The sequence below is a fragment of the Ylistrum balloti genome, unplaced genomic scaffold, assembly GCF_031769215.1.
Source record: "Ylistrum balloti isolate Yb309-2 unplaced genomic scaffold, AGI_CSIRO_Ybal_v1 Utg370200, whole genome shotgun sequence".
NCBI classification, from domain to species: Eukaryota; Metazoa; Mollusca; class Bivalvia; order Pectinida; family Pectinidae; genus Ylistrum; species Ylistrum balloti.
In genome coordinates this window covers 764,627-780,882 of record NW_026782175.1, presented here as the reverse complement: position 1 = coordinate 780,882, position 16,256 = coordinate 764,627, and the positions used below count along the sequence as shown (strand labels likewise).

At 37.3% G+C, this 16,256-nt stretch overlaps 1 protein-coding gene across 1 annotated transcript; it reads right to left on the bottom strand.

Moving 5' to 3' along the window:
• Window positions 1–2,104: 2,104 nt before the first annotated feature.
• Window positions 2,105–12,447, bottom strand: LOC132551467 (putative serine protease 42; the record flags this gene model as incomplete). Its single annotated transcript, XM_060215608.1, has 5 exons — window positions 12,414–12,447; window positions 11,227–11,297; window positions 7,540–7,706; window positions 6,192–6,270; window positions 2,105–2,303 (listed from the first exon to the last, which is right to left on the bottom strand). Coding segments are annotated over exons 1-5 (550 nt in total), but the record flags the coding sequence as incomplete, so codon positions are not given.
• Window positions 12,448–16,256: the final 3,809 nt, after the last annotated feature.

The following is a 16,256-nucleotide window of genomic DNA, read 5'->3' as shown; positions in this document are numbered from 1 at the left end:
AATTGTAGGAAGATTTATTCCTGGCAATTGTAGGAAGATTTATTCCTGTCAATTGTAGGAAGATTTATTCCTGTCAATTGTAGGAAGATTTATTCCTGTCAATTGTAGGAAGATTTATTCCTGTCAATTGTAGGAAGATTTATTCCTGGCAATTGTAGGAAGATTTATTCCTGTCAATTGTAGGAAGATTTATTCCTAACAATTGTAGTAAGAATTGTACCTGGCAATTGTAGGAAGATTTATTCCTGTCAATTGTAGGAAGATTTATTCCTGTAGGAAGATTTATTCCTGTCAATTGTAGGAAGATTTATTCCTGTCAATTGTAGGAAGATTTATTCCTAACAATTGTAGGAAGATTTATTCCTGTCAATTGTAGGAAGATTTATTCCTGTCAATTGTAGGAAGATTTATTCCTGTCAATTGTAGGAAGATTTATTCCTGTCAATTGTAGGAAGATTTATTCCTGTCAATTGTAGGAAGATTTATTCCTGTCAATTGTAGGAAGATTTATTCCTGTCAATTGTAGGAAGATTAATTCCTGTCAATTGTAGGAAGATTAATTCCTGTCAATTGTAGGAAGATTTATTCCTGTCAATTGTAGGAAGATTTATTCCTGTCAATTGTAGGAAGATTTATTCCTGTCAATTGTAGGAAGATTTATTCCTGTCAATTGTAGGAAGATTTATTCCTGTCAATTGTAGGAAGATTTATTCCTGTCAATTGTAGGAAGAATTGTTCCTAACAATTGTAGGAAGATTTATTCCTGTCAATTGTAGGAAGAATTGTTCCTGGCAATTGTAGGAAGATTTATTCCTGTCAATTGTAGGAAGATTTATTCCTGTCAATTGTAGGAAGATTTATTCCTGTCAATTGTAGGAAGATTTATTCCTGTCAATTGTAGGAAGATTTATTCCTGTCAATTGTAGGAAGATTTATTCCTGTCAATTGTAGGAAGATTTATTCCTGGCAATTGTAGGAAGATTTATTCCTGGCAATTGTAGGAAGATTTATTCCTGTCAATTGTAGGAAGATTTATTCCTGGCAATTGTAGTAAGATTTATTCCTGGCAATTGTAGGAAGATTTATTCCTGTCAATTGTAGGAAGATTTATTCCTGTCAATTGTAGGAAGATTTATTCCTGTCAATTGTAGGAAGATTTATTCCTGTCAATTGTAGGAAGATTTATTCCTGTCAATTGTAGGAAGATTTATTCCTGTCAATTGTAGGAAGATTTATTCCTAACAATTGTAGGAAGATTTATTCCTGTCAATTGTAGGAAGATTTATTCCTGTCAATTGTAGGAAGATTTATTCCTGTCAATTGTAGGAAGATTTGTATTTATTCCTGTCAATTGTAGGAAGATTTATTCCTGTCAATTGTAGGAAGATTTATTCCTGTCAATTGTAGGAAGATTTATTCCTGTCAATTGTAGGAAGATTTATTCCTGTCAATTGTAGGAAGATTTATTCCTGTCAATTGTAGGAAGATTTATTCCTGTCAATTGTAGGATTTATTCCTGTCAATTGATTTATTCCTGTCAATTGTAGGAAGATTTATTCCTGTCAATTGTAGGAAGATTTATTCCTGTCAATTGTAGGAAGATTTATTCCTGTCAATTGTAGGAAGATTTATTCCTGTCAATTGTAGGAAGATTTATTCCTGTCAATTGTAGGAAGATTTATTCCTGTCAATTGTAGGAAGAATTGTACCTGTCAATTGTAGGAAGATTTATTCCTGGCAATTGTAGGAAGATTTATTCCTGTCAATTGTAGGAAGATTTATTCCTGTCAATTGTAGGAAGATTTATTCCTGTCAATTGTAGGAAGATTTATTCCTGTCAATTGTAGGAAGAATTGTTCCTAACAATTGTAGGAAGATTTATTCCTGTCAATTGTAGGAAGATTTATTCCTAACAATTGTACCGAGTCAAATGATCATTGTAACAGCGTCATGCAACTGTTTGAGGAACGAATAAAGATACTTACAGGAGCACATTTCTCTTAAAAGACTTTTTCATATAGCGTACAAAAATGTACAGGTATTTCTGAAAAACAAAAACATCAAACAGAAAACTTACAGCATTTTCATATTAAGTAAAACTTACTGTTACTATTCCCACTCGTTCTTCCCCATCCAGTAATCCAACAGTCATCGTTTGAAGCCAGGTTGTTGTTAGTTAAGGATGTCAAATCGATTGGTTGTTTGTTACTGGTGAAATCGATTGGTTCAGATAACTTAATGAGAGCCACATCATTAGGGAAGGCGCCATTGGTAGTGCTACCACTATTCACAAAGTGTTCATGCTGCGGGGTACAAAGTTTGTGTTACAAGCGGTACAATATATTACCCTTAAAGCTATACAGAGGATGATGACATCACAAAACACATAACATTTTGGTTCATCTCCACAGCTCATAAAATGTCATTAGTAAAATGAAAAACACCACACAAATAATGATGACACCACAAAAATCGCTACGCAGCATTTTATAAAATGTCGTTAACAAATTAAGAAGAATCGCACAAGCATATTGATAATCAAAACGCTGTGACGTCACAAAACTCTGGCAATTTTGAGTCATTATCAAACGGCATTAGTGAAACAGAATTTATAAATATTGTCCCTTTCAAGGAATTCAGTATTACTTCAAAGTATAATTCCGTTTTGATATCACACGAATTGTTCTATCCCCATCTTGTAAAATTTCATACGTAGCTTTCACTTGATCTCTGATTGTGCTATTTCCATATCAGAAATTGTCAAAAACCCACCACCCTCGTGGAATGTCACTATAAACCCACCACATGGCCTATAAGTGACTCGTGGAATGTCACTATAAACCCAACACATGGCCTATAAGTGGCTGTCGTGGAATGTCACTATAAACCCACCACATGGCCTATAAGTGGATGTCGTGGAATGTCACTATAAACCCACCACATGGCCTATAAGTGGCTGTCGTGGAATGTCACTATAAACCCACCACATGGCCTATAAGTGGATGTCGTGGAATGTCACTATAAACCCACCACATGGCCTATAAGTGGATGTCGTGGAATGTCACTATAAACCCACCACATGGCCTATAAGTGGATGTCGTGGAATGTCACTATAAACCCACCACATGGCCTATAAGTGGATGTCGTGGAGTGTCACAATAAACCCACCACATGGTCTATAAGTGGCTGTCGTGGATTGTCACAATAAACCCACCACATGGCCTATAAGTGGATGTCGTGGAATGTCACTTTAAACCCAACACATGGCCTATAAGTGGCTGTCGTGGAATGTCACTATAAACCCACCACATGGCCTATAATTGGCTGTCGTGGAATGTCACTATAAACCCACCACATGGCCTATAAGTGGATGTCGTGGAATGTCACTATAAACCTACCACATGGCCTATAAGTGGCTGTCGTGGAATGTCACTATAAACCACCTCATGGCCTATAAGTGGATGTCGTGGAATGTCACTATAAACCCACCACATGGCCTATTAGTGACCCGTGGAGTGTCACTATAAACCCACCACATGGCCTATAAGTGGCTGTCGTGGAATGTCACTATAAACCCACCACATGGCCTATAAGTGGCTGTCGTGGAATGTCACTATAAACCCACCACATGGCCTATAAGTGGCTGTCGTGGAATGTCACTATAAACCCACCACATGGCCTATAAGTGGCTGTCGTGGAATGTCACTATAAACCCACCACATGGCCTATAAGTGGCTGTCGTGGAATGTCACTATAAACCCACCACATGGCCTATAAGTGGATGTCGTGGAATGTCACTATAAACCCACCACATGGCCTATAAGTGGCTGTCGTGGAATGTCACTATAAACCCACCACATGGCCTATAAGTGGATGTCGTGGAATGTCACTATAAACCCACCACATGGCCTATTAGTGGATGTCGTGGAATGTCACTATAAACCCACCACATGGCCTATAAGTGGCTGTCGTGGAATGTCACTATAAACCCACCACATGGTCTATAAGTGGCTGTCGTGGAATGTCACAATAAACCCACCACATGGCCTATAAGTGGCTGTCGTGGAATGTCACTATAAACCCACCACATGGCCTATAAGTGGCTGTCGTGGAATGTCACTATAAACCCACCACATGGCCTATAAGTGGATGTCGTGGAATGTCACTATAAACCCACCACATGGCCTATTAGTGGATGTCGTGGAATGTCACTATAAACCCACCACATGGCCTATAAGTGGATGTCGTGGAATGTCACTATAAACCCACCACATGGCCTATAAGTGGATGTCGTGGAATGTCACTATAAACCCACCACATGGCCTATTAGTGGATGTCGTGGAATGTCACTATAAACCCACCACATGGCCTATAAGTGGATGTCGTGGAATGTCACTATAAACCCACCACATGGCCTATAAGTGGATGTCGTGGAATGTCACTATAAACCCACCACATGGCCTATAAGTGGCTGTCGTGGAATGTCACTATAAACCCACCACATGGCCTATAAGTGGATGTCGTGGAATGTCACTATAAACCCACCACATGGCCTATAAGTGGATGTCGTGGAATGTCACTATAAACCCACCACATGGCCTATAAGTGGATGTCGTGGAATGTCACTATAAACCCACCACATGGCCTATAAGTGGATGTCGTGGAATGTCACTATAAACCACCACGTGGCCTATAAGTGGATGTCGTGGAATGTCACTATTAACCCACCACGTGGCCTATAAGTGGATGTCGTGGATTGTCACAGTAAAAAATCGCTAGTACGAGGTCAGACTTTCTCAAAGTTCACACTTAGGTTCATGGCTGTTTACTTTTAATTATGGAATTGATGAGAAGGATCACTGATAGGCAACCATCTTGGAATTGGTAGTAAAATAGTATCGCTATCTCCTTAAGTTGGACTTTCAATTTTCATATAGCTTTGAGCAAAAACAGAGGACCGAAGAGACAAAAAGGTCAGATCCGACTTTAAAAATTTAGATCAAACAATGGAGGCCAAGATCCCCCTGAGATCTCTGAAGGGGATCTCTCTTAATGTAATATATGTTACTATTTATGAAATAATCGTTAACAAAATCAGTTATGATATTATATAATATCACTGCATAGAAATCGTCCGGAATTGAAGTTCTGTAGCACCAACGTGAAAATCTCTGTCGTATGAAAGGATATTTATTATATTGTAATATACGTTAAAAGAAGTAAAGACTTAAGTATCTGCATAATTGTAAAATACGCACTTGTGCTGTAGTAAGAATGAGTAGACTCATCTTAAACGTTTTCAACATATTAGAGATACACTGGATCCAATTTGTTGCGACGTCACCGTAATAATCGGCGTAATTGGACCCGTGTTCACCGTCGTTGGGCCTTACGACAATGGATCAATGTTCTGTTTTCAGATGAGTCCAGGTTTTGTCTGCAACACGGTGACGGAAGGCGCAGAGTGTAGTGGCGACGAGGGGAGCTTTTTGCGAAGTGCTGCGTCGCAGAACGGGACCGCTTTGGCGGCGGAAGTGTAATGGTTTGGGGTGGTATTTGTGGGGGGACTCGTACAGGCTTGTTGTGTTAAAAGTCAATTTAACCGGCATTCGATATCGGGACGAAATTTTGAGACCAGTGGTTCTGCCATTCTTAAGACGCCATGGCGTTGGCGCAATTTTTCAACAGGATAACGCACCAGTGCAAACCAGTCGCGTCAGCAGAACTTTCTTGCAGCAGAATAACGTACAGGTGTTAGATTGGCCATCTAAATCACCTGATTTGTCACCGATTGAGCATGTCTGGGACGTTCTTGGGCGACGCGTGAGAGAACGTCAAAATCAGTCGTCAAACTTGCAGGAGCTGGCCCAAGCCTTGATCGCTGAATGGAACAACATCTCTCCTCGAATTATCCGCCGGTTTACGAGGCTGTTTACTTCGCAAACGGTGGCCATACCCGTTACTAATTGTGTTACCTTTGAAATTGACCCCAACGCCTTTACAGTCGAATAAAATCAACTGAACGCAAAGTTTTATAATGAACCATGACTGCAGTTTTATCAGAATTGATCAATTACTTTATTCGTATATGATTGGTAAGAATTTATGAAGGGGTTAATTAATTAATCACAGAATAAAGTAGTGTTACCTTCCTTTTTTTGTTTAGTATATATTTTGAAGACAGTACTTACCAAGACAGCTGCTGACACGCTATGTCTAGAACCCCCGGTGCTGCTTAAGGAAGAACTTCCGACATGGACCTTGTAATTCCTGTGATAACAACATGTTATGGATTAATGATAACATTCCAAATCGCGTAGTGCAAAATAAGACTTAAACAAAATGCACAAAATACATATAAAGAGGAAAGCGACAAAGCACAACTGCACAGATACAAACAAAAACACCTTATTGTATACAGCGTAGTACTGAAACCGCTTACCGAAGAAACATTTTAGCAAGTCATGTTTAACACGAATACATTATTATTAAACTAACACAAGTCACAAGTATAATTTGTGAGGTAGCATATAACCTTAACTCTGACATAGATCACAGGTATAATGTGTAAGGTAGCATACAACCTTAACTCTAACATAGATCACAGGTATAATGTGTAAGGTAGCATATAACCTTAACTCTAACATAGATCACAGGTATAATATGTAAGGTAGCATACAACCTTAACTCTAATATAGATCACAGGTATAATGTGTAAGGTAGCATATAACCTTAACTCTAACATAGATCACAGGTATAATATGTAAGGTAGCATACAACCTTAACTCTAACATAGATCACAGGTATAATTTGTAAGGTAGCATATAACCTTAACTCTAACACAAACCACAGGTATAATGTGTAAGGTAGGATATATCCTTAACTCTAACACAAATCACAGGTATAATGTGTAAGGTAGCATATAACCTTAACTCTAACACAGATCACAGGTATAATGTGTAAGGTAGCATATAACCTTAACTCTAACACAAACCACAGGTATAATGTGTAAGGTAGGATATATCCTTAACTCTAACACAAATCACAGGTATAATGTGTAAGGTAGGATATATCCTTAACTCTAACACAAATCACAGGTATAATGTGTAAGGTAGCATATAACCTTAACTCTAACACAGATCACAGGTATAATGTGTAAGGTAGCATATAACCTTAACTCTAACACAAATCACAGGTATAATGTGTAAGGTAGGATATATCCTTAACTCTAACACAAATCACAGGTATAATGTGTAAGGTAGGATATATCCTTAACTCTAACACAAATCACAGGTATAATGTGTAAGGTAGGATATATCCTTAACTCTAACACAAATCACAGGTATAATGTGTAAGGTAGGATATATCCTTAACTCTAACACAAATCACAGGTATAATGTGTAAGATAACATATAGCCTTAACTCTTACACAGATCACAGGTATAAAGTGGAAGGTAGCATATAACCTCTACTCTTTTATACAAATTTCTCTTTAACCTTTAATACGTTTCTCATGACTTTGTTGTAGTAAAAACAAACCATGTGTCACTTCCCATGCAGTGCGCTGCTGTTAGAATAAATTCTGTAGACAGAATGATAGCACCACAGATATGTTGGCCGTTGAATTCCAGCGAAGCTTGCCAAGGGAAGTCGTTAATATATGCATCGGTTCCTCCAATGATCCTCGTTTGTCCTTTCAAGTTAGTCTTCGGATGATAAAACAAACACAAGAAATAGAGTGAGGTGGATATGTTTGAATTCAATGCATAAATAAGCCTCCTTTATGTACTAAACGTAAGCCTACATTTTTTGTGATTTATACTTTACTTTGGGCGTGTGAAGGTGTGTGTGTTTCTGTGGTGGGGGAGGGAGGCGGTGGGTTAAGCTACACGTATTAATTCTGATTTGTTTAAAACTGTTGTCTACGATCGGAAAGGTATTTAAAATTCTCTCAATGATCGAGCACCATATGATTCGAGTGCCGCTCTGCTGGTCTTACGCTGGTTGAGATAAAGAGTTGCTTTATGATATGAAATGGAGAAAATGGTTCATAATTGTGTCATTGGAAGTGAGGAGGAAAATAGTGACCAATGTCTACTATCAACGAACAAAAACCAAAGAGCTCTTCGTGGAATACCAAAAAGCAATAAATCCCTTAGTGGTGATTTCTTCAGCTTGTATCCAAAGTGGGTACAGCTGATGTTCTGATGTAATTTATTATTTTCGCGGTATTTCTAAATGACATCCTGTTTCTATGGTGATTTCTAAATAACATCCTGTTTCTATGGTGATTCGTTAATGACATCCTGTTTCTATGGTGATTTCTAAATAACATCCTGTTTCTATGGTGATTCGTTAATGACATCCTGTTTCTATGGTGATTTCTAAATAACATCCTGTTTCTATGGTGATTCGTTAATGACATCCTGTTTCTATGTGGATTTCTAAATAACTTCTTGTTCTATATGGATTTCTAAATGAGATCCTGTTTCTATGTGTATTCCTTAATGACATCCTGTTTCTATGTGTATTCCTTAATGACATCTTGTTTCTATGTGGATTCCTTAATGACATCCTGTTTCTATATGTATTCCTTAATGACATCCTGTTTCTATGTGTATTCCTTAAGGACACCCTGTTTCTATGTGTATTCCTTAATGACATCCTGTTTCTATGTGTATTCCTTAATGACATCCTGTTTCTATGTGTATTCCTTAATGACATCCTGTTTCTATGTGTATTCCTTAATGACACCCTGTTTCTATATGTATTTCTTAATGACACCCTGTTTCTATGTGTATTCCTTAATGACATCCTGTTTCTATTTGGATTCCTTAATGACACCCTGTTTCTATGTGTATTCCTTAATGCACCCTGTTTCTATGTGGATTCCTTAATGACATCCTGTTTCTATGTGGATTCCTTAATGACACCCTGTTTCTATGTGTATTCCTTAATGACACCCTCTTTCTATGTGTATTCCTTAATGACATGTTGTTTCTATGTGGATTCCTTAATGACACCCTGTTTCTATTTGGATTCCTTAATGACACCCTGTTTCTATGTGTATTCCTTAATGCACCCTGTTTCTATGTGTATTCCTTAATGACACCCTCTTTCTATGTGTATTCCTTAATGACACCCTGTTTCTATGTGGATTCCTTAATGACACCCTGTTTCTATATGTATTCCTTTATGTCAAATAGAATTTATATGTACTCCTTTATTTCGTTTTTCCCTTGAAGCAAATGTTTTCTTTTCAATAAAAATTTTAGGTGATCTGAATCCAAACAACAATGTACGTACATTGTATTTGAATTTCAAATACGCTATAGTGTGACCAAGAAAATGTCAAATTTACTCTTAATATTTAAGGTACATGTAAACTAATTAAAGCATTCATATTGAATTTTCAACACCAAATCGATTTGTCAGCAAAGCACTTCAATGTATGTAATATAATGCCAAGCAAACCCATGCACGCGAGTCCCCAGGAATACGTCATCATCTACCATAATTATTCTCTTCGGAAAGGTATTGTTTGAACATAGCAGGTTACTCGAAGAAATAGGATGTAAAAAACACAACATTCCTACTATTTCACTTGTAACAATAAGACACTTGCTGGCGGATGTCGTGGATGAAGCAGATGATGCTCGCTATTCCGGATATCCTGGTCTTATCGTTGTCTCCATGTAAGTGTTTCTTATGTTCATATTTCCCCAGGCTTTATTTAATTTAGTTTGGATCAAGATTCAGTTGACCTGTCGATACTTTCTTTATTGTTTTTATATTCTGTCTAGATAGTCAGACTGGTTCAGTTTTTATATTCTGTCTAGATAGTCAGACTGGTTCAGTTTTTATATTCTGTCTAGATAGTCAGACTGGTTCAGTTTTTATATTCTGACTAGATAGTCAGACTGGTTCAGTTTTTTTATTCTGACTAGATAGTCAGATTGGTTCAGTTTTTATATTCTGACTAGATAGTCAGACTGGTTCAGTTTTTTTATTCTGACTAGATAGTCAGACTGGTTCAGTTTTTATATTCTGACTAGATAGTCAGACTGGTTCAGTTTTTATATTCTGACTAGATAGTCAGACTGGTTCAGTTTTTTTATTCTGAATAGATAGTCAGACTGGTTCAGTTTTTATATTCTGACTAGATAGTCAGACTGGTTCAGTTTTTTTATTCTGACTAGATAGTCAGACTGGTTCAGTTTTTATATTCTGACTAGATAGTCAGACTGGTTCAGTTTTTATATTCTGACTATATAGTCAGACTGGTTCAGTTTTTATATTCTGACTATATAGTTAGACTGGTTCAGTTTTTATATTCTGACTATATAGTTAGACTGGTTCAGTTTTTATATTCTGACTAGATAGTCAGACTGGTTCAGTTTTTTTATTCTGAATAGATAGTCAGACTGGTTCAGTTTTTATATTCTGACTAGATAGTCAGACTGGTTCAGTTTTTTTATTCTGACTAGATAGTCAGACTGGTTCAGTTTTTATATTCTGACTAGATAGTCAGACTGGTTCAGTTTTTATATTCTGACTATATAGTCAGACTGGTTCAGTTTTTATATTCTGACTATATAGTCAGACTGGTTCAGTTTTTATATTCTGACTATATAGTTAGACTGGTTCAGTTTTTATATTGTCTAGATAGTCAGACTGGTTCAGTTTTTATATTCTGTCTAGATAGTCAGACTGGTTCAGTTTTTTTATTCTGACTAGATAGTCAGACTGGTGCAGTTTTTATATTCTGACTAGATAGTCAGACTGGTGCAGTTTTTATATTCTGACTATATAGTCAGACTGGTTCAGTTTTTACCATTGGATTGGCCACAGATGTATCAGCATTTATTAAAACTTGCCATCTTTCTTATTTAGATATGCTGCTTTGGGGATTTAACATTTTTTGAGATTGTCATTTTCAAAAATATCCAAACAAACTACCGCACAGTACGTGTAATTGTTCATAGTACAGTTGGGATCGCCATGGTCGAGAGGTTAAAGTGTCTGACCATCTTTATAACTACCTATGGATCACAGGTTCAAGACCTACATGGTGCAGTCGCCAGGTACTGGCCGCAGGTCGGAGGTTTTTCTCCGGGAACTCCGGTTTTCCTCCGCCACCCAAACCTGGCACGTTCATAAATGACCCTGGCTCTTACTAAACGTAAAGCAACAATGAAACAAAGATAGCTAAGTACATGGACTTACCTGTATAGCGAGGTCAATTAGTTCTTGTCCAGGATGATGGGGAGTTGGTATCCCTGGCAACGCTAGGCAGCCTACAGTTAGAAAAGTCATGTTAAATTTGGAGCCTCATTAACACATATACACATTAAGAGCATCATGTTAATGTATATCCACTTTACTGTCCTTTCTGTACTCTTTTTCATAGCATTGTTTAACGTCCTATCAACAGCTTGGGTAATTAAATGTAGGCTGCCTTGTTATGTATGTGCGTGTGTTTCGGCAGTCTGTGATATGTTCGTGAAAGGCTCCCTGTGATATAACAGAACTGAAGCTGGCTTGAATATTTCTGAAAAGTATGCATACAACGGACACACCAGTCGATTCAATAAGTACTGAGCACTAATTAGCCGTCTCGGCTTCCGAAGAACCACTAAATGATACCATATGATGAATTAATCACCACGAATACCTTCAGGTACAAAGTTGTCAACAAATTGAAAATAAACGAAATAAAAATAGGAATTTTTACATCCTATTTGTCGTTAGTGTTATTTATCAATATACTCCTAAACATACCAAAAATACGTGGCAGGACATTGAAAACGAAGTGGTGACGCGGTGTGAAATTAATGGGCGACGCTGCCTTTGACTATTCAGTGGCTGTCGATAGACAGATTCAGGTTGCAATTCACTTTCTCTGCTTTTTTCTTTCTCTCCCGACCCATAATACAGCTTGTAGTTTATGGCACTGACTGTGTATTCTTTATACCCCGCAACATTTATTGAGAACATTAAGACTATAAGAACCTTTAACAGTTTGTTGATGAAATTGTGTTTAACTGGCGTTGACGTTATGCTGAATTACGTTAAATGGCGCACACCAAAATAATCGCTCCGCAAGGAAACATAGTTCCGTTATTAACACATACGATAACAAGTTCTACAAAGTTTGTTCAATGCCAGAAAAATAACTTATTTTCACAGTTTCTCTTATCATAATTTTGTAATTGTTATTTCTAAGAAATTAAGAAAGTAATTGTGGCGAATTTATGCAAGTGCTTAAAAAAAATTACCGTCACTGTCGAATCAAGAATATATGTGGCAGGTATATAACGACATTAACAGCGTCATTTACAGAAAATATCAATGTAATAAATTTCATACATTATAAAACTAAACTATAGTGATAATTTGGCGTTTTTCCTTACCACTGATCACAAGAGACAGCATCCACACTTCCATACTGATGCCTTCTGAAGGTAGAATGCCTTGAGAATAGACCTATAAATACTTATGCTGGTGAGGCCATTTGACACTTTCTCTCCACTTAACACGTAAAACGTGACTGAGAAGTGCACTTGAAGAGAAAATTATGGCTTAATACCACCTTGTGTATTATTTCGTGGTATAAAAATAATGACGTATTATTAACATTTGACAAGACTGTAAAAAGCTTTACTTTTTTTATTTAATAAAAGACTGACGGAGGAGCGATTGATAATAATGAAATATTATAAAGAAAAGTGTTCAAATTCAAACTTTTAGTGTTAACATAGCACTTCAATACAATACATAGCAGAAACATGTCTAATAAACAGACGGTCGGATGGGTTTTTTTTAAATGAGAAGTTGAGTTTACTTTAAGATTTGGGTTCATGCAATTTATTCTTTTCTCTCCATTTTCAAATTAACAGGTAGATTAATATAAATATCTATCCCGACTTGCAGATCCTGTAGTGAAAGAAAATAGTCTATTTTTCATTACGGATTTGGAAAAAGGTTGGTATGTAGTAAGAGTATAGTGGGAATCAGTGTTTCCATTCTTTATCTTCTTTCTTTGGCCGTTTTAACGCTTTTTGGTATGTTTTCTTGATTTTTGTCGACATTGCTGCTTATTTTGGTGTCTTCGTTGAATTGTTCTGTCATTCTTATGCTGTCTCCGCGTGTTGTTCTCGTGTCTCGTGCGTGTCTTTTGGTGTCTCGGTTTGGTTTCGTCTCTAGATTTCTTTCTCATTTATATATATCTGATGTTATTTCCATCGTATTTCAATTGTCTCCGTGTTTTGTCCTCGTGTCTCGTGTGATTGGTTCGACTCTCCCTTACCTTGACGATTTATGTTTTATTGGTCTACGTAGACTCAGGGGGGGATCCGAAGGGTATGGTTCGACTCTCCCTAACCTTGACGATTTATGTTTTATTTGTCTACGTAGACTCAGAGGGGGATCCGAAGGGTATGGTTCGACTCTCCCTAACTTTGACGATTTATGTTTTATTGGTCTACGTAGACTCAGGGGGGGATCCGAAGGGTATGGTTCGACTCTCCCTTACCTTGACGATTTATGTTTTATTGGTCTACGTAGACTCAGGGGGGGATCCGAAGGGTATGGTTCGACTCTCCCTAACCTTGACGATTTATGTTTTATTTGTCTACGTAGACTCAGAGGGGGATCCGAAGGGTATGGTTCGACTCTCCCTAACTTTGACGATTTATGTTTTATTGGTCTACGTAGACTCAGAGGGGAATCCGAAGGGTATGGTTCGACTCTCCCTAACCTTGACGATTTATGATTTATTGGTCTACGTAGACTCAGAGGGGAATCCGAAGGGTATGGTTCTACTCTCCCTTACTTTTACGGTCTTTGTTTTATCAGGAAGTTAGTACATAGATTGGGCTATATTGACGTGGTTTTGCCCACGAGCAATAAACTTGACCCTAATTGCCATGGACGGCATGTGGCGGACTTCTTGTAAGTTGTTCAGTAGGATAGCTATCATATGCAAATAGGAGATCCCCACTCAAAATAATCCTGGCTGTTCGCGGTCGATAAATGTAGTTAACACAGATTTATCTCGACGTTTCTTTTTTCACTCTCTCATAAGTCGCTCTTTGCCTTATAGCTTTTCGTGTTGTTGACCTTTTCTTTATTGGGGGAAAAAAACAGAAAACAGTCGAACATCGTTATCTCAAACTCATTTAACTCGGACACCCTATTAATCATAAGCATTTATTTTGTCCTGACCAATCATTCGGTCTCATTTAAACCGAATACTTGGATAACTCGAAGTTTTCGAAAGGTCCCACTGACTTCGATATAACGAAGCTCGACTGTTGTCATACACAAAGAGAATTTAATATTTGAAAACCCACTGTAGTGAAACACGTTGTTTAGAATTGCGGCTATGCTGTGTGAAAGTATGAGCAGTCATGACGGAATTAAACTCCCGAACACCATTTCGATCCCAAGACACTGTTCGGCGTCGATTTGATGCATACATATTTGAACAGTCGATATTTGAACAGTCATATATATTCTCTTCAAAATAAAAGGATTTATTTTATGATAAGCACATAGATAAATAAATAAAAGCGTTGAATATATCATTGAATATGTTCATAAATGAAATATATGTCAATCCTTGTCGATGAATTCGATTAAAAGTTTTCTTAAAAGTGGATCCGGTTTCATTCCATCAGGCTGTATTTTTGCTGGGACAATCTATGTACACTCTAAGCACACTAATGATATTTTACGGATGAGGGAAGTATATACACCAGCTTCAACAGACACAAATACAATACCCATAAACATACATAGATATATTATCGTGTTTTAAACACCACTCAACCTCTTCCTATTTCACTCTAACATACATGGATTGTGTATGTGGTCACACTTTCCCAGAAGAAGGAGTTTGAACAGAATCAAATACAAAGTGCAAGTATCGCTATGTGTATAGCTGTTAACGCCATTCCTGACGGATCTAAGCCCAGAGATATATAATTATATTAATTATAAACAAACTGTTCAACGAGTCCGAAACGTACGATAGTAATGACCAAAACCTACGATGGAATAATTGACATTCAACGGAAGAACGCCATCACGTCGGATAGACTTTGATTTCATTGAGGCTGGCTTTCTGACATCAATGATACAGAAACACAAATATTACGTTTGGAATAATCCATTAGTTCAAATGGAACGGTTTTTCATTGTGTTTTTCTACATGTGTGTTCTGACTGGAGTTTTTCCTATTGACGTGTATGTAACTACAAATAACAAAACACTGATTCCCTGGAACGGTGATGTCGACTGTAAACTTCCACTTATACCTGGCAATCGGAGATCTATTGATGAGCTCAACGTTGTAACGAAGGTCACCTCAGAGGAACAGGTTTGGGTTGGATGGCGAAATAGGTATACCAAATGGATGGACTTTCTCGGGTGTATCTCTCCTCAATCATCGAATGGAATGAGAAAAAAAAACAGATTAATGTGTCTGATCCATTTCTAGATTGCTACGAATTCTGTCTGTCATTTTCTTTTTGGTTGTCACAGAAAGAGTGTGTATGTACTAATACAACTAAGACTCCTGAAAAAGTACCAGTGAAGACAATGAATTCAAGTTTTGTCGGATCACATACCGATGCAATGTGTATGTATGTACCAGCTGTTATCAGTGATACATATTTTGATGAAAAACTACAGGGAAATTGCCTATCTGTACTGAAAACTGACAGGGTTATGAGTACTAATGATAATTGTTCAGAAAACAAAAAAGCACTATGTATAAGTTTTTCAGCTGATAAGATTAAAACTTCGAAAGAATCTCCTTGGTTAGATAGTGGTGTAAACTGTGAAAATAGTGGATTCAGGTTTACGAGCTATACGGCATTATCTAACTACAGTAAAAATGTAAGTGCGTCAGTAGAAAATGGCACGCAATACTGGATTGCAACCTTTCGACGTCCATTACGGGAAAATAGATGTCTAGCGGGAGTTTTAAACGTAGATGGAAAGATTAGGAAGGTTTCTCCAACCTCCTGTAATTCTTCATTGCGTTCACTATGTATACAAACCGGTTCTATAAACAGAACTATCACAAAATTTAATGCAAACCAGACAACAGCCACGGAGAGGAGTACAGAGAAAACTTCTGAACTCCTTGAGGAGTCCTCGAACTCAGGTTATGAAACATCGAACTACATGTGGGGAATCGTTGCCGGTATTAGCGTGCTCTGTATTTTAACTGGAGTTCTGCTTTATCT